Here is a 24,357-nt window from a genome sequence, read left to right on the forward strand (position 1 = left end):
ACCTCAAAACCATTATTAAACCAGATACATCTGTGGCAAAAGAAAATATTTACTGAAGGTTTCATAAAGTCGAAACTCACTTAACAAATATCAAAGTAACCTCTTGATCTCACTCTGACAACCTTTGGCATTGAAGGAATGTAAGAGCAGGAAAGTATTTCAAGTTACTCCAAGTAATTCACAAATGACTCCCAAAAGCTCCTGCTCCAATAGCAATTAGAACATCACAGTACTGGAAGGCGTGATGTAGACACAGCGAAGGACTGCACATTGCCACTCTACCACTGAACAGTAGCCCAGGGTCCTACCCTGTGCAGAGTGCAATCCCCGTGCTCTGCCTTACTCACCCAAACAGGCAGAGGTAACCAGAGTCTACAGGCACCGTTCTCCGGTGCTACCAGTGTATTTTTACTTCTTTTCCTTTTGATACATACAACTATACCTCGCCCTATTACTTTGTCACACTGCAGAAAAGCATGCATGATTTATTTTTTGAAAGGGGGCAAAGGCTTACCTAAATGTTCTATTAGTCAATGATTTAAGAACACATTTATTTAACATTTTATATCCCGCTCTTCCTCCAAGGAGCCCAGAGCAGTGGACTACATACTTAGGTTTCTCCTCACAACAACCCTGTGAAGTAGGTTAGGCTGAGAGAGAAGTGACTGGCCCAGAGTCACCCAGCTAGTTTCATGGCTGAATGGGGATTTGAACTCGGGTCTCCCCGGTCCTAGTCAAGCACTCTAGCCACTACACCAATTATCAGTCATTGTGGGTGAAAAACAGGCTGATATTTGACTGCTAAGAAAACAGAAACTAGGACTGGGCACAGATGGTGGTGGAACATCATTCTTGACATCTGCAGGCCATTATATCTATTATATCAAACTTTTGAGCAGATCAAACCTCCAGGGTGCTACAGTTCTAGGCTTATAAACAAGCGAATATTAAGATTTTACCTGAGATTTTAGTGATAGAATTGTGTCTTCAAGTTCTTGTCTCACAGATGTGGGCATCAGACCTTTAAGTTTGGTTTCATATTCTTGCCGTATAGAAGTAATCTGAGACAGAGGATAGAGAGAATTTACATAGCAAAGAGAAGATGACCTAACTAAGGTTAGATAGGAGCTGTCACAAGCTACTTTCCCCAGTTTGCACGCCAAGGTCAGGATATCTATATGCAGTGGGATGTGGACATACATGAAAACAATTATGCTGAATTGCGCTAAACTGAGGAATCCCTTAGGATTCCCGTTCTGTATTAAATACTCACCTCTTCATCTTTCTGATTATCTAAACAATCTGAGAGGTTTCTAGACAGCATTAAAAGACACTACAAACAAAGCTTGGGAATAAATACAAACTGAGAGCTTATAGAGAATCCAGACCCTGCCGCAGATTGCTGCAGTCTTTTCTTCTGGAATCTGACAAAGAGTTTACGTTAGAAGAAGGCTCCTGGTGCAATTTAAGCTGTACCTCCTGTTGGCCAGGTCTTGCTTTTCATGATTAATTTATGGCCCAGTTTGGACATAACAGACCAGAGGTAAGCATGCCAGAGGATGGAGTTTGTGATCGTCTGAATGAGTGAAGCTGCTTCCATTACTCCACCTGCCTCTGTTTCGCTTCCAAACCTGAATTTGAACCCTCAGTTGGTAGTGACTTTCACGGCTGAAACCTGAGCTTCCAAGCAGTGTTCCCTCGAACAGGGATTCCCAGATGTTTACAACTCCCAGAATCCTCCGCTGAAATGACTTTTACTTAGGGATTATGGGAGTTGTAGTCAATAACATCTGGGAATCCCTGTTAGAGGGAACACTGGTTTCAAGGCACCACGGTGTCATCCAATTCTGTTGCTGCTCTAACCTGGGTTTTGAGTGCAAGCTCCTCCCACCACCATAGAGAGGTCTAGGGTGGCAGCATTTCTCACTGACCGCCTCTTGGAGCTGATGCTCTGCCCTCTGCTGTCTCCTTGGCAACAGGGATGCCATGTCCCTAGAGTTTATCATTTAAAGGGACAGAGCCACACTTGAGCAAAAACAAACAAACAAACAAACAAACAAACAAACAAACAAACAAATAAATAAATAATAAAAAGAAGGATGGGAGGACAAGACAGAGACAACAGAGGAGGTTTCCAACAATTCATCACTGCAGTGCTTTGTGCAATAAATGGACACATTTCTGACCACACACATTTCAATCACCCTCAGTTCCTCCATCCATCCAGTGTAATAAGGGCTTGTGTGCATCTTTATTCTAATGTGGATGGTTTCCACTCACACCTCTTTCCACCTGTATTCCACATTGCTTGCTTTGCATGAATGTGGTTGATGCCCACACCCCAAACTGCTGGATTTGCATGTATGAGGCAGTCGCCACCATCCCTCCTCCTTTTCCCTCACGTGAAAAGACCAGAATAGTGCCCCATGCCCTGCTCCTGTAACCATCTACTTGGAAAACTGCCACCAACCATGCAGTCTCAGTGTTCCATGATGGCTTCACCATCAAAGTTCAGGAATGTGACCACCTCCAACTATATTTCTAGGCAGATGGCACAGAGGGGCTTTCAACGCACTGGATCACAGTGCAAGGAAATACTGCAGTTTCTGAAGAAGAAATTCAAGGAGGTACCACCCACAACAAAATGGCAGGAGTGGAGCCAAGGATCATGCCTCACTATGACCAGTGGGCATCAGTTCTCCTGGATCGGGGGACAAAATGCCTGGGAGCATGGCTGGGAGTGGACACCCTATCCCACAGAAGGGCCAAGGGCAAGCCAGATGTCACCACTGACCAGCATGCCAAGGAGCAGCAAGCCCCTTGAACAGGGAGCTATGTCAGCCACTGACTCATCAGCCACCACCTGGTCTTGTGGTAGCAAGCATGACTTGTCCCCTTTGCTAAGCAGGTCCACCCAGGTTTGCATTTGAATGGGAGACTACATGTGTGAGCATTGTAAGAGATTCCCTTTAGGGGATGGAGCTGCTCTGGGAAGACAGAAGCTTCCAAGTTCCCTCCCTGGCATCTCCAAGATAAGCCTGGGAGAGACTCCTGCCTGTAACCCCGGAGAAGCCACTGTGTAGACAATACTGAGCTAGATGGACCAATGGTGTGACTCTGTAGTAGGCAGCTTCCTATGTGCTTATGTTCCTCTGCCTGTCCAGACAGTTCCACAGCAACCATGGCTCAGCATGCAACTATGTCAATATTATAGGCTCGGGCCTCAGAGGTTGCAAGTTGCTCAGGGGTGGCAAGCCAGTTAACACAGGCCTCCCCTTCCTGTGAAGCACACTTGTGAAACTGCTGCTGCTGTTACTGAAGCTTCCCAGGAAGGCAGAGAGTTGTAATGCACCTGTGCATGTGCTATTTGTGGATGCCCAGGGACAGTTACTTCAGTTTGCACTGTACTTCATAGGCTCTCAGGAGCACCATAGCACACCATCCATCTTGGTCACAAACTACTCTTGCATTCATTGTTACAATTAATAACAGATGCAATGATGTGCAAATTATAGGCCCTGGTACCAACTTGGGACAGGCCTGGGCCCTTGGCCCAGTAGAAGTTGTTGACACAGGGGTCCCATCAGCCCTGGCCACAGGTTTTTGCCCTTGGGGATGATGGGAGTTTTGCTCCAGCAATGTTGATGGAACCCAGTTCTCCCAGGCCTCCCCTTAGGACCCAGGGAACAACTTTTAGAACAGAGAACTTGAGTTTCAGAGTGCCAGTAAATGTAAAAAACATGTGAAAAACGATTCCAGCTGCCATTCTAACCAATGGCACCTTTAGGAAGTATATGGTTCACAGACGTCATGTGAAGCAGAAAGAGGGAGAAGATGCAAACACTTTCTGCAGCTCCTAGAGATTCTTATCTATCCCTTAAGAATAACCATGCGGTCTATGGAGGCATTCCTCCAAACACGCTTCATATGCTGCTTGCAAAGAACTTTAAAACAAGTTCAAGCTATGGTTCTTAACAACAGTGTTCTTATTCCTGTTTCACAATTCTCCCTCCAGGTTCACCAGGTTATGTCCCCCAAGAGGAACCACTGCCATAGGAGGATGTGCCCAGGGGCATAGCTATAGCTGAGCAGATGGATTCAAAGAACCTGGGCCTCCCGGCTTCTGAGGACCCCCTAGCTCCACCCTCTCCTTATATTCTTCCTTATCTCCCTCACTCCAAGTGGCCTCCTCTCCCCTCGTTTCGCCCCTGGATGTGCCCACTCATCCTGCAGCTCTAGAACAAGGGCCTGCACCCAGAAGGCTGCTCTCCATGTGGAGCATGCAGCACAACTGAGAAGCAGGAGGCATGTGGATTGCTTGCAAGGGATCTCGTGGCCCAGAATGCAAAGAGTTTGCCGGCCACATGCACCCTCCTCCGAGAACTGGACTACACTGAAGACCTGAGGCAGGCAGATGAAAGGAGGAACTCCTTGGCGGTCTCAGAGCACGCAGTGCAGGAAGTGGTTAGGGCTATGGAGCATTCTGCTGCCACAGCAGAGAGGTGATTTGAACGCTACATGGCTTACCTCAAGAGGATGGCTGAGTCAATTGTGCGATTGGCCATGCAGGCACCAGCTCATCCTCCCCATCAGCAGCAACTGTACCAGCCATAGGTGCTCATGCAGGCACTTTATATGTTGGCACTTCTGCAGCCTATGCAGGCACCATTCATGTATACAAAGGTGGAGCAAGGACCCTCTGGGCTCACAAATCAGCAGCCAATACAGTATGCACCTCCCACCCGCCGGTTTGAGAGCTGCAGCACCCACTGCCCCAAATCCCAAGCACGGCTGCAAAAGCAACACACATGTGTCATACAAAGCATGCTGTGGCCACCCGCATATGCCCGGGGGGGACGGGGGACTTGCCTTTGCAGAAAGGCAAGGGTGCACACCCATATTCCTGCCTAGGTTGCAGGAAGGGGAAAGGACAATGTTGGAGTGATGGTGGTACCAAACATTCCCCTGATTCTTCTTCAGTCTTGGATGAGGATTAAGGCACACATGCAGAGTAGCAGTTTCTGAAAAAATGCTTACTCCAAGTTCTTTGCACCATGACTTAAAAGCTCCATTTTTATGCACGAATGCACTTCTGTTCTTTAAGCCATCGCTGTGTGTGGTTGTTGCACTTGGGTGCAGGTTGCTTCATGAGTGTCACACCCATCCTGCAGCAGCTTCATGGGTTACTGGTCTGCTTCCAGGCTAGATTCAAGGTGCTGGTCTTGGCATTTAAAGCCCTACACATCTTGGGGCCAGGGTACCTGTCAGACTGCATTTGCCCACATGAATCTGCCAGAGCTCTCCCTCAGGCCCTGATCATAGCCCTGCCACTAAAAGAGATCCAGCTGGCAGGGACTAGAGACAGGGCCTTTTTGGTTTTGGCCCCTTGGCTTTGAAACACCCTACCTAAAGAGTATCGCCATACTCCCCCCTCAGAGTGTTTTTAAAAGAGGCTTTTTAATGTTTTATCTGCTGCCTATACCTGGTAAGTTTTTTATTTCTCAGTCTTTAGCTTTTTATTAATAACTCTGAATTTGAAACTTTAAAGTTTGTAATTTTAAATGTGGTTTTAGCCTGGTCTTTTAACTTGTTAAACTTTCTTAATCTTTTGCTTTGCATTGTATCTGTCTTGTTGATGCTGTGAGCTGCCCCGAGCTGTAGTGTACTGGAAAGGTGGGGTATAACTATTTTAAATAAAAAATACACATACATAAATTTCTGTTTCCATGCAAAAATTGCTGTTTTTTCAAGCACCCCTATGGCTGGGAGTTTTGCTGCAGGGATGCAAAACTTTTTTTAAAAATGTTTTCAATCAATAAGCACTATTTTAAAATGGCACACTGCCTCTGGTTTATATTACAGAATATGTGTGTGTGTGTGTGTGTGTGTGTGTGTGTGACTCTTTTATCACATGCAGAAAGTGCACCTGCTGCACTATCTAAGGAGCTTTACTTGCAGCTTAGTTGCTGGTGTGGTTTTTGTCGCATTCAAAGGATAGAGACTGGCCAAATGTTTTAACAGGATACTTACCCATGTGGGGGGGGGGTGTCGGTGGGCATACAAAGGGGATCAAGTGGCAAGGTGCTGCAACCGCCTGCTTCTGCCCATGGATTGGGGTGGGGTCTCTGCCCCACACAAAGGGGATAAATTTGCCTACTGCTTCAAATGCTTGCCAGAAGGTGCCTACCATGCACCTTGGAGCGCCATGGAGAAGAACTTCGCCAGAGCAGCCTAAGGATGGCCGTGGAGTGGACTTTCGGAGGCTGAAATCCCGCTGGTGTGCCCTCTATACCTTGCTGGATATGGAGGAGGAGCTGCTTCCACAGGTCATAGTGGCCTGCACAACGTCTGTTAGTTGAGGGGGGATGTCCTGCTGCTGGGCCATCCAGATTTGCCAGCCCCTCAGGCACAGGAGTGCAGCAGCAGACAGAAGCAGGAGCAAGAGAGGGGAGCAGCGCCATCCTTGTTCCGGCAGAGAGGAATCAGAGCAGCACCATTTGACAGGCAAAAGTTCTGAGGGATTTAATGGGTACAGCCTGGCTTGCTCCGAAGAAGAGGGTGGTTGGGTTTTGATACGCTTAGTGCCAAAAGGGATTGAGGCTTGGATTGTGTGAGCACCCTTCAACACACCCCTTGGTGCGTTGCCTGTCATGCAGAACCTCTACTCAGAATTCCTATGGAAAACGTTGTGACAGTTTCCAATTAAAGAAGGAGAAGAAAAGGAACCCTTTCAGTGACCCAACACCTGATCTAGTGCAGCTGCTCAGGAAGCCATTTTGGTAAAAGTGTGTTGAATATGTTGTCTGATTGTGCAGCATTATGTGAAGTGCTTTGCATGGCTGAGCATTATCTGTATTTTTGAAGTGGATATGGAGAGCAGTGTTCCCTCTAATTCTTAGCTTCTGTGTGCGGAACAAGTGTTGTTCTGGGTGGCAGTATCAAGGCAGGATGTGCACTCATGCATTCAGAGTGTGGCCATCCCGAGTCAATCTCTGCACAAGCTAAAATTTACTGTGTACACTTCAAAAAGCTCATGGGTGCAGACACATGCCCACACCTGATAGGGAATACTAGTGCCTTAGAGCCAGCAAGGTGTATTGAAACATTCCTGTAACCAAGTTAAAACTTTTAAGTGTATCTAAAAAGCTAAAAGCCTCAGATGGAACTAGTCTGTGGAAATTTTACCAAAAAAAGTCTTTCCCCTCTGTTCTTTATTTTTTACAAGCCTCCAAGAGTTGAATTATTAACCCAGCAGGAGTGGTGGGGGTGGGGAGCCCTTTGGTGCAAACACATCTCACATCTCAAACACAGCTTGGCCAAATTAACAATCAACTCCACGTGCAGGTGGATGCCTGGGAGAAAAATTGGGTTTATTCTTCCCTATTAGTAAAAGGAGGGGGCAGATTTTTGGATTTTCCCCATTACCCAGCTACAGAGGGAACCTGGACTAAACCACTCAATCCAATGATCCAGTTCTCTGAAAGTCCAGAGTGCTTGGTGGCAGCAGTAACTACTGGAACTTCTAGGTTTACCAGAATATTTTCTTTTTCTTTCTGAGTTTTGGTAAGTTAAAGGTTTTTAACAGCTAAGCAGCTTCTTGGAGCTCTCAGACAGACGACTCAGTTGATAAGAGTCCCTTGTGAGCTAGGTATCTGAGGAAGCAGCTGAGGACTGGTTTAGACTGGTCAGGCAGATTAAGCATTAACCTGGCCTAGGTCAGGAAAGGAAAATTTCCTGGGCTAGGTCTGGAAAGGGAGGGGCCCTCAAGCCCCTTCCTCCCCAATTAGGGAAGACAGTTTAACTTTCCGCAGGCAGATTAAAAGAGGACCCCACAAGGATATGCAGGGATTTTCAAAGCAAAAAGCAACAAGCCAGTTGTCTGGATGTTTGCTTCCAACATGGCAAGCCAATTGCCCACTAGGGAGAATCCACTTGCTGGTTGTAGGTTTCCATCCAATGGCGAGGGTATAAGCTTTGCACTGCAATCACTACCAAGGGAAGTCTTCACAACTGCCCTTTTAAATGCAGCTATTCTAAATTACATGCATCAATTCCCCCTTCTCTTTAAGTTTGGATGCATAAAATGTAGGTCACTCCTCCTGACCAAAGGTGGCGATCACATGGCTTTGCCAGGTGCTGTCTTTCGAGGCAGGTAATAGTTTCCAGGAACAACAGCTGCAATTAATTAGCATGAGATCCTCCCTAGGCACTGGGAGCAGCTGCGCAGATACAACATGGCATCCATTTTTCTGGTGGACCGTCCCTTCTCCCACTTGCCCCCCCATCCCAATTTCTCAGTTACTGTTCTGCGTCTCTCCCCTAAGACCCCATTGCCATCTAGAAGTGGCCCTTGCCATCCTGGGGTATCAATAACTGTGCTTGTGCATGACTGTGTAGCTAGGCAGTGGTGCCAGTGGTGTGAGGAAAGGGTTAAAATGTCTTTGCCCTGCCAAAAGGTACAGTTGCACTAAGCATGCCTCCTCTGACATCATAGTCAATAGTTTCCACTTTACTGATGTGCTTACACCTTGACCACAGTCTGGCGATGCGAGCGGAATGGAGCTTGCTGGGATGCAGCCTGGGCAGACTAGGCAGAGGGAGGGGTTCCTCTGCCCAGAAGCCAGACTTTGCCAAACCACAGCTAGTCAATAATCTGTGGCATGATTCTTGGCTTAACAGATTAACCGCAGCTTCATTTATCCCTGGTTTGATGCTACGTCTGAATGGGGCCTCTGATTGACCCATCCCTTTTCAAAATTCTTTTTCTGGTAAATTTAGTTATTTATGAAAAGCAAGAGCTAGCCAGCAGGGGGCACAGTGTAAATCGCGCCAGGAGCCTTCTTCCAATGTGACCTCTATCAGATCTCAATCTTAAATTGTGGCTACAAAATTGTGCCAAGGAAGTTTGTGTGCAGTGTTTCTTATTTGAATGCTCTTTTCTCAACCCGCCCCCCTGCCCCCAGAATGCAGACTCCCAAATTGAACGTATTCCTGTAGGAACAGTCTCACTCAGCCCGTGTACAGTCACTTCCTGCTCCTACTCATGCCTCCCTCCCTGTTAATTCATTCAGCACTGAATCTGTTCTTTTTGCCAAGTCTGGCCCACATACTGTTTTTTGTCCCATCCTCCTCATAGCAAAGATGAAGCAGCAGCTTTTGATGAAAAAGTATCCCTTTTTAAACATATAAGAGAGTTACAAGAAAGGTCTTATTGTCTGTGATGTTTTGCTCTTGGATTTGGTCATTCGTTTGCATGTGGGATATTGCAGGATTTCCTTCCAGTTCTATTAGTTTCCTTCAGCTGAGTAATGAAGCCAGAATAGCTAATGACCTGACAATACCCAACTTTATATGTTGAAGAAGTATCCTCAGAAATGTTTTTCAAACCAAACCAAACCAAACCCACAAGTCACTCTTTAATGCTTTCTCACAGCTCATTTCCCAATCATATTAAATAGCTGCTAAGCCAAAAGATTTGGCTTGCTATTTTTCTCCCCAATTATGATTTAAAAGTATACACTTGAATGAAAGCAAAACCTTTCTCTTGGAGAAGAAACAACAGCAAATGGAGGCTTATTTGGGGACACAAATAGAACCTCCATAGAATACAAGCTCTATAAAATATTGGAAACAAAGTTTTGAACAATATCAGGCTTCGGGAAGTGACATGAATAGAAGCTCCAGTGACCTTAAGAATACCTATGTAAGATGCAACATTCTATGAGATTATCAATCAGTTCAGACTTCATTTAGAAAAACTTTCGGGGGTTTTCCCCAAGAGTATGTGGCCTTTTCCACAGAGGTGAGAATGAATATCATGGAAATACAAAGCCATTAAGATGACAGGACAATTGCTAATCAGGCCAACTGCTTCCCGGCAGAAACAATAGGCTCTAGTTGGTCTCCAAAGGCACCATCCTTTTCTATATAATTCTGCACTGCTTCTGAGCAGGAATATAAGGTTAAGGTAAAGTGTGCCGTCAAGTCAATTTCGACTCCTGGTGCCCACAGAGCCCTGTGGTTTTATTTGGTAAAATACAGGAGGGGTTTACCATTGCCTCCTCCCGCGCAATATGAGATGGTGCCTTTCAGCATCTTCCTATATTGCTGCTGCCCGGTATATAATACCAGTGGGGATTCGAACCGGCAATCTTCGGCTTGTTAGTTAAGCATTTCCCCACTGCGCCACTTAAGGTGGTCTGTGAGCAAGAATATACTTGCTGGATAATCATTAGAAGGGAAGGGAAAGAAACATTTTAGCCTGCCAGTTACAGGCCTCAGACCTTAAGTCATCTATGGTCTGAATTAATCTACAGGAATACTGGAAAAGTGCTTTCAAGTGACCCGTTCTTCATCAGGCTTAGATATTTAGAGCAAAAAAGATAAACATGATCAGATCGATTGTTGCCTGACCACATTGGTGCTTTTTTTTTTTTTTTTGCTCTGGACACCTAAGCCTGATGAAGAACCTGATGTCTGATGTAGTTCAAAACTTCCCTATAAGCCTGATATTGTTCAAAACTTTGTTTCCAATATTTTATAGTGTTTCTGGTTCTGCACAAGTACAGTCTCATCTGATCTGTTTTCCTTCCTCTGTGACAAACTCTCTCATCTATCACTATCCTGACATTTCAGATTTTTAACAAGCTCCTGAACAAATCACTATAAAGCTTCTTCAATCAGATCTAAAGAGAATTCATTCATCAATGCATCTTTGTCAACAAAGTAGTATTATTTAAAGATGGATCTAAAGCTCAATGTCAGATTCCTGTTGATTACAATAATCTTTGGAACAGGCTTTTCAACGTAAAGTTTAAAGTGAACGTTTGCTAACATTTCCTAATTAAATTAAATTTGTTCTTTTTCTCCTTTTAATTTCATGAGTGGAGAAATTGTTTTTAGTTGTGTGCTACAATTTCAGGCATAACTCTATTCAGTTATGTTCTACTACCGAAGGCAATGAGCGATCTTAATTATGGATTTCAAAAATATGAATGCAAGTTAACTCACATCTTAATATAATTATGTCAAGCAAATTTTATCGTCAACCCTGCTAATGCACTGATAAATTGATAGAGAGATATGTGCAGGCTTGCAAACATACTTTTTTTACCACTTATTCTGCTCCTGTCTTTTTCTTTGTTACATCCCACTCCCAAAAGAAGAACAGATAGGGCAAAGAGGATAACATCTTCCCTCCTTTTATCCTCACTCTCTACCCAGGCTCTTTTGCCCAGTCCAACTAAGGATATTTAATCCAACTAAGGATATTTGCAGGAAGAAACAGCATTCTAGCCATATGGCATTTGCTGGGTCTCCAGCCATGGAAATAAACTGGGAGCCGGGTCTCACGATCCGTGAGACCCGGTTTCTCTGGGTGAGCGGGGAGAGAGCCCTGGGCGGATGGATCGGCCGCCCACACAATTGGTGGCTCCATGATGGAGCCGGTGGGGGCTGGGGAGCTTGGGGGCTGCGCGGCCCCCGGAAGCCCCAGTATGCCCTGCGCAAGTGCGCAGGGTATACTGGGGAGACCCCCGGAGCCAGGAGGCGGCTTTTTGCCTTCTGGTCGGGGGTTTACTCACGAGTAGCCACAGCACGGAGCCGCACCATGGCTACTCACGATCAGGGAGCCCAGTTTTGCGGAGTGCTCATTCCGCAAACCTGGGCTAAGGGCAGGGGCACTTAGGCGGGTTACCTGCCTAGGAACCACCAGGCTCGCAGCCGAGCCCGGTGGTTCCCATGATCGGGAAAAATCGGGCTAGGCTTTCCTAGCCCGATTTTCCCCGATTGTGAGAATAGCCCCTGGATGTACAAGCCAGAGTTTGCCAGTTCGAATCCCTGCTGGTATGTTTCCCAGATGATGGGAAACACCTATATTGGGCAGCAGTGAAATAGGAAGATGCTGAAAGGCATCATATCATACTGCGCAGGAGATGGCAATGGTAAATCCCTCCTGTATTCTATCAAAGACAACCACAGGGCTCTGTGGTTGCCAGGAGTTGACACCAACTCGAAGGCACACTTTGTGATGACTCCCATGGGGGTCGTGGAGGAGGAATCCTCAGATGAAGACCCAGAGCAGGGGGAACAGGCTGAAACTCTGGTTGACTCACCAGAGCCAGAGCTGACAGGCCTGCAGGCCCCTTTGTCTCCTTCCCTCCCCGCTCCTGATGAAGCCTCCAAGGCCGCTAAAGTTGAGGTTCCTGTCCCAGATCCTGAACAGCGATGTTTGGCCAGAATACAGGCTCAGAGGGAGGAATGCTGTAGGTCGGAGAGGCTGGGCAGAAGGAATAGATGTCCCAGCTCTGGCCCGGCTGCATCTCCCTGACAAGGTCCAGCTGCAGTGAGAGAGCCCCTCTCAGCACACTGTCTATTTAGAGCAGTCTGAAAGCTGGGTCTGTGCTGGTCACAACATCTGTGGTGACCAGCCCTAACGTGAGCAACCTTGACCTAGAAATCTGGACCTGTTTGTTGTTGTCTGACCCCGATTCGTGTTTGCCCCTGATCTTGTGGAATTCCCAGTGTTGACTTCTGGCAAAGTTTGTGACTACTCTCTGTTCCTGTCTGTCGGCTCTTCTTTCTCCTCTGAAAAGAGTGGTTTTCGAAGCTGCTGGACAGCCGACCAAGGCATTACATACTCTACCATTACATCCCAATGAAGATGTAGCTTTCAATAGAATGTGGACTGGATGGACATCCAAGTCTGCTTCCTACTGAAAGCAAGATATTAATAGACAATACCTGCATTTGGATGCACATCTGATTTTCCCCATGGGCCTTTAAATTGCTGGTGAGCATTCCTCTTACTAGTTTAAAGGATCTAGAAGTATTCTGGGAGCATTTAGAAAATGCATGCATGTGGGAATTTCCCCTTATCGTTCAAATAAAACTATGGGGTGGAGGGTGTGAATTCTTTGAGACCAGCTCTTCCCCTTTAGGGAAAGGGAGGCCCCCTACACAGTTAAAAGCAGGGAAAGGCAACCTTGGTTCTCCAGTAGTTGTTTGACTATAACTCTATACTTGTTCAATTATAATGATGGGTGTTGAAATCCAACAACCGCTGGAGAGCCAAGGCTGCCTACCCCTGCTTTGAAGGATTCGGGGGGGGGGGGGGGGGGGGGCGGGATTGGACTTACAGAACATACACATGAGGCAACTCCCATTTGCAGGTTAAATGAGCCTACAGGCGCGTGGGGCATTAGACTTGGAGAATATGCCCATGATGGTGTGTGTTCTTTTTGGCCAATTCTCATGTCTTTGAAACTGCACAAGAGAAGTTTCCTTTGTGAGAGAAGTATGTTTGAGGCAGTATGTTCTCCAAGCATAATTCCCCCCATTTAGGCCACAGAACGAAGGGAAACCAGTCTAACTCCCAAATCTAAAATGTGAGGGGTCATGCCAGCGCACTGCTCTCTGCTGCTGACTTTTCCAGGCAGCATGAGGGCACAGCTCAGAGCTCTTGATCCCCACTAGCTTTTGGGGAGGCAGGGTGGAGTATTTTTGTAAATGAGGAGTTTCCTGCATCACTTGGGGGTCCTGCCTGTCCCTAGGAATTTCCTCCAGCCCTGTCACTTCCCCCATTTTGGTGTTCAGTGTGTCTGCACTGAGGACACCTGCTTTATGACTGAGGGAGTAATTCTCAATAGAAACCATTAAACATGGCCACAGTGCAGTACGTAGCTCCTCAATACAATATCTCTAATATAGTTCACAGTTTATATCATAGTTCATATGAAAATGCCCCGAGACATATATTAAGAGTGCAAACCTGATGTGAATCCTTTCTGCCTATAAATTCATTGCATTTTTTCTCTCTGCTAACATGGAAGAAAATGTACCCAGCTATGGAGAAAATGTGTGAAAAATCTGAAATATTTGATAACACAAGGGTGGCAATCTAGATATGCAAACTGCAATACTCATTCCCATTGCATTGACTAGGAAAACAGACTCTGGTAGATTTAGAACACATTCCTGTTTGAAGAGGGGGGAATGGATAAAACTGACAGACTAAACAAAATACTTGAGCTTTCAAATTGGAACAGCACAGTAGAGCACAACTCAATTTCAAAAACTCAAAAGGGGCAAAACATCTTGTGTGAGTATTAACCTATGTATTCTCTCTATTAAGAGAATAGCCATTTTCAACAAAATGGTTTGGATATAGGTATTATAAATGTACATGACTATTTTGCAAACCCAACATGTACACTCAACAGCTACTGGTGTGCCATTGCATTGTTAGGCAGTGTGTCAAGAGAAATCAGCTTGGGAAACACATCTCAGCAGTCTTTAATAACACCATCACTCATCAGAGCCATTCAGTTCCATGAGATTTACTTAAAACCAAAAACATATATAGAGTAGCTGAAGCCCCACTGAACTGAACTAAAAGCTGATACATCCTGTACCACAATGAATCTTGGAAACAACACTGAATTAAATGAACAACAATAAGGGACTGCAATCTAAAAGGAAATATGGTGGTGGTGGGGATCCTAATGCAGAGTTTTAGGCTTGATGCCTTATTCTGTGGCCCCTTGGTGCATTCAGAAAAAGGCCTTGAAATAGCCACGTCACCATCGCCTTCCTTCCACCCCTGCTCACATTAAATAAATAGGACAACTTGAGTCACGGTATTCATTGAATGGGGTTCAGTTGCAGCAGCAGCTGGGCAGTTCTCTTGCCAGCTAGATGAAGAAACTCTGAATAGTGGATTGAACAGTAATTTGGCAGTTTACTTCAAATGGAAAATGAAACTTTGGAAGTTTGTTTAGCAGTTTGTTTGAGGCAGTCAATGCAAAACAAACCCAGTTTTAAGCCGCAGCTTCTTTTTGCTTTAGTTCCTTTCAGTAAAAATAAATGTATCCCATTCCTGCAAAACTATCACCAATTTGTGACAACTGTTCAGCAACTCATTAATACAGTACAGAGTAGAGATTTTTTAAAACATTCTTTTAAGCATGTCAGGCACTGGACAATAACCCAATCAGTCCCTGCCCAAATGGTTTAGAGCACGGAGTCCCAATCTTTTAAAAACAAGTGTGCCCCTTCTGTCGCAAACCTGCAGCGCAGGTACCCCATAGCGAGTGTGTGTGTCAAGTCACTGGCTTATATCCAAGTTGTGCATGAGTACTCCCACTGAAATTAAAGGGAGAATAATTTCAATGGGAACACTCATGAGCAATTAAGTCTGGACAGCTGGCCCCTACCAGTTGCCATTTTCTTGCTCTAGGATGCACCAGGAAATGACTCTATGTCACATATTATACTTCCTGGCACATTTTAAAGAAGAAAAATGGAAACTGGCAGTAGCTGGCACTGAAGATGTTATCAGTAAAGGGATTAGACAAATTCATGGAAAACAGGGCTATCAATGGCTACTAGCCTGGATAGCTGTATACTTCATCAAGATCACAAGGGGCATGTCCTTGTACACCTGGTGCTAGGAAATACCAATGAGAGGGAGTGGTTTCCCTCTTTTCCCCACTTGCAGGCCTTCCTAATGTATCTGGTTGGCCACTGTATGAAGCAGGATGCTGGCCTAGACAGGCCTGTGGCCTGATCCAGCAGAGGTTTTCTTATGTTCTTATAAAGTACTTCAAGCACTATTGAAGCAACCACTGTCCACAGAAGTGCAATGTAAAAAAGTTAAAGGGTTAGGGTTGTCAGTTGGCCCTTCAGGCAATTTCTCTAGATCCTTGAGACACTTGGACATCGCCTTTATGTGGCTAGTGTGGCCATTAAGAAAGGATAGTTAAAGCATTATTATCTCAGTCCCTGGACAACTGCTGTAGGCAGAAACAATAATCCAACAGCAAAATACTTGGAATTAGCTTTTTTCACAGCTGCCGTGCACTGAGTCGACACTTTCAATTAGCTGTCCACCACGATCCCAAGATCTCTCTCCTGGTCAGTCACTGACAGCTCAGTTCCCATCAGTGTATATGTGAAGTTGGTGTTTTTTGCCCCAATGTGCATCACTTGATACTTGCTTATATTGAACTGCATTTGCCATTTTGTTGCCCAGTCCCCCCAGTTTGGAGAGATCTTTTTGGAACATAAGAACATCCCTGCTGGATCAGGCCCAAAGCCCAACTAGTCCAGCATCCTGTTTCTCACAGTGGCCCACCAGATGCCATTGGGAGCCTACAGTCAGGAGTTGAGGGCATGCCCTCTCACCTGCCATTACTCCCCTGCAACTGGTACTCAGAGGCACCCTGCCCTTGAGGCAGGAGGTGGCCTACAGCCCTCCGACTAGTAGCCATTGAAAGACCTCTCCTCCATGAAGTCATCCAAACCCCTCTTAAAGCCATCCAGGTTGTTGGCTGTCACCACATCCTGTGGCAGAAAGTTCCACAAGTGGATCACGCGTTGTGTGAAAAAGTACTTCCGTTTGTTGGTCCTAGACCTTCTGGCAATCAATTTCATGGAGTGACCCCTGGTTCTAGTGTTGTGTGAGAGGGAAAAGAATCTCTCTCTCTCTCCACTTTCTCCACACCATGCATGATTTTATAGACCTCTATCATGTCTCCCCGCAGTCGTCTTTTTTCTAAACTAAAAAGCCCCAGGTGTTGTAGTCTTGCCACATAGGAAAGGTGCTCTAGTCCCCTGATCATCTTGGTTGCCCTTTTCTGTACCTTCTCCAGTTCAACAATGTCCTTTTTAAGATGTGGTGACCAGAACTGTACGCAGTACTCCAAGTGTGGTCACACCATAGTTTTGCATAAGGGCATTATAATGTTAGCCGTTTTATTTTCAATCCCCTTCCTAATGATCCCTAGCATGGAATTTGCCTTTTTCACAGCTGCCGCACATTGAGTCGACACTTTCAACGAGCTGTCAGCCACAACCCCAAGATCCCTCTCCTGGTCCGTCACCGACAGCTCGGATCCCATCAGCATATACTTGAAGTTGGGGTTTTTCGTCCCAATGTGCATCACTTTACACTTGCTAACATTGAACTGCATTTGCCATTTTGTCGCCCACTCCCCCAGGTTGGAGAGATCCTTTTGGAGCTGCTCACAATCCGTTTGAGATTTCACTACCCGGAAGAGTTTGGTATCATCTGCAAATTTGGCCACGTCGCTGCTTACCCCTGCTTCTAGATCATTTATGAATAAATTAAAAAGCACTGGTCCCAGTACAGATCCCTGGGGGACCCCACTTCTTACTTCCCTCCATTGTGAAAACTCTCCATTTATACCTACCCTCTGTTTCCTGTCTTTCAACCAGTTAGCAATCCACACATGTACTTGTCCCTTTATCCCATGACAGCTAAGTTTCCTCAGGAGCCTTTGATGAGGAACTTTGTCAAAAGCTTTTTGGAAGTCCAGGTAGACTATGTCAACTGGATCACCTTGATCCACACACTTGTTGACACTCTCAAAGAAGTCCAAAAGGTTGGTGAGGCAAGATTTACCTTTGCGGAAGCCATGCTGGCTCACTCCCAGCAGGGCCTGTTCTTCTAGGTGCTTTACAATTTTATCCTTGAGGATGCTTTCCATCAATTTGCCTGGAACGGATGTTAGGCTAACTGGCCTGTAATTTCCCGGATCTCCCCTGGATCCCTTTTTGAAAATCGGTGTTACATTTGCCACTCTCCAGTCCTCTGGTACAGAGCCCGATTTCAGGGATAAGTTAAATATTTTAGCAAGAAGGTCGGCAATTTCACATTTGAGTTCTTTGAGGACTCTTGGATGGATGCCATCCGGCCCTGGTGATTTGTTAGCTTTCAGTTTTTCCAGACAGTTTAGAACATCATCCCTTGTCACTTTTATCTGACTCAGCTCTCTAGCCTCCATCCCTAAAAAGCCTGGTTCAGGAACAGGTATATGCTCAGTATCCTCTGCCGTGAAGACAGAAGCAAAGAACTCATTCAGTTTCTCTGCAACCTCCATATCCTCCTTAATAACCCCTTTCACTCCCTCATTGTCTAATGGCCCAACCGCCTCCCTGGCAGGTTTCCTGCTTCTGATGTACTTAAAGAAGTTTTTGTTATTCCCCTTGATACTTTTGGCTAAATGTTCCTCAAACTCTCTTTTTGCCTCCCTTATTGTCACCTTGCATTTCTTTTGCCAGAGTTTGTGTTCCTTTTTGTTCTCTTCGTTTGGACAGGCCTTCCAGTTTCGGAAGGAAGTCTTCTTCCCTTTTATGGCTTCCTTGACGGTACCTGTTAGCCATGCTGGCATCCTCCTGGACTTCGTGGTACCTTTCCTCCTTTTGGGTATACAATCTAACTGGGCTTCTAGTATTGTGGTTTTGAGTAAACTCCATGCACTCTGGAGCGAAGTGACTCTCCTGATTTCCCCCCTCAGCTTTTTTTCCCACCATACTCCTCATTTTGGAGAAGTTTCCTCTTCTGAAATTCAAAATGTCCGTGTTAGACATCCTTGGTGATTCTCTCCCCGCATGTATGCTGAATTTGATGGCACTATGGTCACTGTTCCCTAAAGGGTCGATGACACTGACATCACGCACCAGGTCCTGGGTGTCACTCAGAATTAGATCTAAGGTCGCCTTCTCTCTGGTTGGTTCCATGACCAACTGTTCTAGGGCACAGTCATTTAGCGTATCTAGAAATTTGACCTCTTTGTCCTGACTTGAATGTGAATTTACCCAGTTTATGTGTGGGTAGTTGAAATCACCCATTATTACAGCCCTGCCTCTCCTTGACGCCTCCCTGATTTCCTCCTGCAACTCCCAGTCACTGTCATCATTTTGATCCGGAGGGCGATAGCACGTCCCCAGTAGCACGTTTCCTTTCCGACCTCGTATAGTCACTCACAGGGTTTCTGTGGAGGACTCCAGTCCACTTAGTTCCTCACAATGTTCCTCACAATGTGTTGTGGATTTCACTAACCTAAATAGTTTAGTGTCATCTGCAAATTTAGCCACTTCACTCATCACTCCAACTTCTAGATCGATTATGAAAAAGTTAAAGAGCACTGGTCCCAGTACTGATCCTTGGGAGACCCCACTTCCTACCTACCTCCATTGTGAAAACTGTCCATTTAATCCTACTCTGTTTCCTGTCCTTCAACCATTTACTGAGCCACACATGAACCTGTCCCTTGTTCCATGACTGCTAAGTTTACACAAAAGCCTTTGGTGGGGAACTTTATCAAAAGCTTTATGGAAGTCCAAGTATACTATGTCAACTGGATCACCTTTATCCACATGCCTGTTGACACTCTCAAAGAACTCCAAAAGGTTAGTGAGGCAAGACTTTCCCTTGCAGAAGCCATGCTGGTTCTCCTTCAACAAGGCCTGTTCTTCTATATGCTTAACAATTTTGTCCTTAAGGACGCTTTCCATCAATTTACCCGGCACTGAAGTCAAGCTGACCGGCCTGTAATTTCCCGGATCTTCCATAGATCCCTTCTTGAAAATTGGAGTCGCATTGGCTACTTTCCAGTCCTCTGGTACAGAGCCTGATTGTAGGGACAAGTTATATATTTTTGCTAAGAGATCAGCAATTTCACATTTGAGTTCCTTCAGAACTCTTAGGTGGTTGCCATCTGGCCCTGGTGATGTGTTAATTTTTAGCTTTTCAAGACAGTTTAGAAATCTTCCCTTGTCACCTCAAATTCGCCCAGTTTGTTTTTGTTTGCTTACCTACATGAAGGAGGGAACAGGTGACTGCTGCAATACCTGCTTTAATACACCTTGTCTGAAGGATGCAGCTGCCGCCGATCTGACATTGAGATCACAATACTTACTAAGAGACAATGCAGAAGGACCATGTTTCTGCATGGCAGATGTTCTGTATGCAGACTTCTGACAAACTGGCTGTAGAGGACCGCACAGCTCTGGTAGAATGAACTTTTTTATTCAAAGAGGCTGGAGGATTTGTAGGTCTATAAGCTGTGTTTATTGCAACTACAATACAGTGCAAAAGTCTCTGCTTTGAAATTCCTTTGCCCTTGTTTCTTCCTAGGTAGGAAACGAATAAGGCGTTGTCAATTCTGAATTGGTTTAGTCCTATCCAATAAAAGCTCAGCACCCGTCTGATGTCCAAAGCATGCAGACACTTATCTAGCTATGATTCTGGCTGTAGAAAAAAGCTAGGTAGGAAAATGTCTTAATTTATATGAGATGATAATCATATAAGCTCACTAACTCACCTAGCTTATGTATAGGGATGTGCACGGAACACAGAGGTGTGGTTCGACACCGTGTGTGTGTGCATCTCGCTTTAAGGGTGGGGGGCTTTGTACTTACCCCTCCCACTGATTTCCCCCCTCCGGCGCTCCGTTTTTATGTGACTTTTTGGGGTGGCAGCATTCCTGCCTGCAGCCCCTGCCCCCATTGTTGACTGGAAAAAGCGGAAGTAGCTTGAGCGCATGTGCCCGCCACTGTGCCTGCACGTCCACCGCACAGTGTGCGCACACAATGTGCGATGTGCAAGGCGGGCGCATGTGCGGAAGCTACTTTCGCTTTTCCCAGTCAACAACGGGGGCAGGGGCGGCAGGGAAGAATGCTGCTGCCCCAAAAACCTAACATAAAAATGAAGCGCCAGAAGGGGAAATGTGGTGGGAGGGGTAAGTACAACTCCCCACCCTTAAAGCGAGACCCCCCTGGTGTCAGACCACTGGACCAGGCTACACTCAAACCGGTTTGCAGGCCTCTAAAATGGCCTCCAGACCGGTTCATGCACATCACTACTTATCTATTGGCCACCAAAAATGAGGTTTTCAAAGAAGGAGACACAAGGAGACACAAAAAAAATTAGATAACAGTTAATCATATCAAGTCACTCTGAGCTCTCCATACTATTATTTCCAGGGATTGTATTTTGTGGTGTGATAGCAGATTTGGAAGCAGTTGAAGTCTCCTGAAAGTTTCCCAATACAGTTGAAACAGAAGAGGGAGCCAATGTTGCCTTGGCCACCATGGGACAGTGGCATAGCTACCACTGAGCAAGGGTGTACACTGCACCTGGGCACTCCAACCTTTACTACCGGGTAAGTAACATGCAATCTGTCCTCTGAAACTTCATTACCGAGGACCCTTGGGATTAAGATAAAAGGTGGAAATAAGTAGATGGTGTCCCCATCCACAGAACCCACCCCCACCACCACAACAATCTCCTCTCCCTGTTCTTGAATACAAATTCTTGCATTCGTTGTTGACCCTGATAGCAAACAGCTCTATTGTCAGGAAACCCCAATTTTTTAAAATACTGGCTTCAGTATTCCGAATACTGAAATGCTCCATTTGTGCATTTGAGGAAGGAGTAACTACCTGCTGAGACAGTCTGCCTGCACACTCCTTGAATGTAAATCGTCACAGGAGTAATCTCCTGTTGCAGACAGGAGTCTCCTGTTGCAATCTCCTGTTGCAATTCAGGACCTCAATCAACACAGTCCTTTTGTTCACATAACACATTACTGTAGTGTTGTCTCTGTAGCAATCTGTACTACCTTGCTCTTTATAATGAGCATAATGAACTCATTGCCAGAAATATTGCCAGTATGATGAGGTAACAAATGCTTCTTCTTTGATTTCTGGTCATTGGAGTGTTTCCTGAACATCAAGCCCTCTGTTTCCTCTCTATTGGACTGCCTTGATATTGAGGACTTATGTCCTGGCATCTCTATACTATCCCCTCTCAATACTCTAGCAGGAACTACTGCAGACCTTGGAGTGCCTGGCAAAATCTCTACCAGTAATGCCAAGGTTGGGGAAGCAACCAACATTGATATTGATGGTTTGTTCAGTGTTGAAGGAGAAAGAAAAGTACTGAGTCTGTACTGAGGTCAACGTTGAATGATGTTGAAGTGTCAAATAATACAATGTGGCACACAAATGTAACTCCCGACTTTTTCTAGTTTGCTTTAAAAATCCTAAGGAAATTTTGCAGGTGGTAACTTTATGATCCATAGTAAACTAACTCCTATGATCCATAGTAAACGAAGACTGTAATCATCAGTCAATGGGATCTTTGCTTTACAGGACCCAATTTCTTAAAAGTCTTGTTAAGATTCTATTAGAACAAGACAACAATTGTCTATGAAGAGCTATTCTTCCAACTCAGCAAACCAAAGCTATACACAATTTCTCATGATTGTACTTCACAGAGCACAATTCTCTAAGACAAAGTTCATCCAGTGCTGCTAATGTGCTGATTGGAAAGGAACAGAGGTACTGATGCTCATGTGCCCTTCCCTAGTGAGCTATATGTGGCTGTCATCAGAGTATTGCAAAGAACTAGAGAAGCTTCCTGAAGGGTCAAATGTGCAGTCACAACTTACATTAGTGTGAATGCATGAAAGACCATGACAAAGATATTCTAGCTGCTATGCAAAATCCATACAATTTGACTAATGGTCAAAAATGTGAAATAAACCTATTTAAAGTACCAACAAACATCTTCAATTTGAAAATAGGCCTTGCCAAATATATTATTATATATAACAAAAATATATACATGCAAAGAGTATGACAGGCAGTTTCAATTAACACCTGAACCAACAGTGGGATATATATCTTTTATATGCAACTGACAGAAAAAAGACAGGCAATGAAATCAGAATGGACAAACTAATCATATGACATTGTTCACATGTAAAGAAACAACAGAAAACCCACAAGTCACCATTTCTCAGTTCATATAGCCTTGAGCAGTCAAATTGACTTCAAGAATAACTATACATGGGTAAACAATCAGAGGGGTAAACAATCAGTTTGAAGCCTACCCTGGGAAGAAGAGTAGCAGACCTGAGAAGGTAGCAAACCTTTCTAAAAAACAACATTCCCCCCTTCAAACAAACATGAGGAGGAGGATATTTTGAGGGGCAGGTATTTTGAGGGGCAGGGGAGAAGTCCCAGTGTGTGTGTCTGTATTTTTATTTTATTTTTGGCTAGGGCTTGTTTTGGTGGTTGTGTGGCTTTCACTTTTAATTCCTCTTTTCCCTGGGGGGGGGAGAGAGAGAGAGAGAGAGAGGAGCTAGCTAGAGCTGAGGTGAGTCACACCTGGTGGGAGGGAACACATTCCTGTCATTAGGAAGGGGACTGAAAATAAAACTGTTAATATCCCCATCTCTGGCAATTTTTAAAAAGCATTTGAAAACCCACCTCTTCACTCAAGTTTTTTAAGTTTTTAAATTTTTAGGTTTTAATCTCTTTTTGACTTTTAAATTGTTTAAATTGTTTTAAGTTTTATGTATGTTTTAACTTGTTTTATGTATTGTTAACCACCCAGAGACAAAAGTTTGGGCGGTGTACAACTTTGATGAATGAATGAATGAATGAATATCATAATGCCCTCATACAAAACTATGGAGTGGCCACATTTGGAGTACTGTGTACAGTTCTGGTCACTGTATCTTAAGAAGGACATTACAGAACTGGAGAAAGTGCAGAAGATCATAACCAAGATGATCAGGGGTCTAGAGCATCTTCCTTACAAGACCAGGCTATAACATCTGGGGCTTTTTAGTTTAGAAAAAAGAAAGATGACTGAGGGCAGACATGATAGAGATCTATAAAATAATGCATGGTGCGGAGAGAGTGGATAGAGAGAATTTTTCTCCCTCTTGCATAGCACTAGAACCAGGGGTCATCCCATGAAACTGATTGCCAAGAAATTTAGGACTGACAAAAGAAGTACTTTTCACGTATTCGTCGTATTTTTCAGCCAATGCATAATTAACCTATGGAATTCTCTGCCACAAGATGTGGTGACAGCCACCAGCCTGCATGGCTTTAAGTTGAGCTGCTGGGATGCCATGTTACCTGGTTGCTTGGGGAGCCCTGTGGAGTCTAGGAAAAGGCATGGCATCTGTCCTGTGGAGCCTTTGTTTCCTTCAGGGAGCAGTAGGGATGAGAAGGGTCCAGGCTGGTCAGATCCCAGTGGGGTTGAAAGGATAAGGCAGGAAGAGCTGCAGGAAACAGCTCCAGGGAGACAGCTAGGTTGGGTGTGGCAGGAAACAGGAAGCAAGGTCAGGAACAGTGTGGGGCTGGAAGTAGGCTTTAAGCCCTGCCAGCTCTGCACTGGGGTATTTAAAGACAAGGCAGCTGATGATGAGGAGCTGCTTCTGAGTATGGGAGCCAGGAGTTCTCCAGGAGAGGGAACTGGCTGGATGTAGCAAGCCAGGAGGACGACTCAAGTGATAACTAATCTCCTAGGTCGGCTGTTACTGAGGCTGACCTTTTTTTTTTGGTGCTGACCCAGTCATTCTGGAGTCCAAGAAGGGCTAGGAACCCACCCCGTCCCCTGGGAGTCTGACACAGGCTTAGATACATTCATGAAGGACAAGTCTATAATGGCTATTACTCTGAGGGCTGTAGCCACCTCCAGCCTCGGAGGCAAGATGCCTCTAAATACCAGTTGCAGGGGAACTACAGCAGGAA

The 24,357-nt window shown here is 45.2% G+C and overlaps 1 protein-coding gene across 9 annotated transcripts in view; it reads right to left on the reverse strand.

Annotated features, from left to right (window-relative positions):
- The window catches only part of CEP112 (centrosomal protein 112), a 462,785-nt gene that overhangs the window by 4,200 nt on the left and 434,228 nt on the right, over positions 1-24,357 (reverse strand). For all 9 annotated transcript variants that reach the window (XR_008315603.1, XR_008315601.1, XR_008315600.1 and 6 more), the window contains one exon: positions 960-1,061. Coding sequence is in view for 2 of the 9 variants with exons in the window: in XM_053292958.1 (XP_053148933.1) it covers positions 960-1,061 (102 nt within the window). In the remaining 7 variants the exon portion in view is untranslated. The remainder of the gene's footprint in view (positions 1-959; positions 1,062-24,357) is intronic.

This window comes from Hemicordylus capensis, chromosome 2 (assembly GCF_027244095.1).
Source record: "Hemicordylus capensis ecotype Gifberg chromosome 2, rHemCap1.1.pri, whole genome shotgun sequence".
NCBI classification, from domain to species: Eukaryota; Metazoa; Chordata; class Lepidosauria; order Squamata; family Cordylidae; genus Hemicordylus; species Hemicordylus capensis.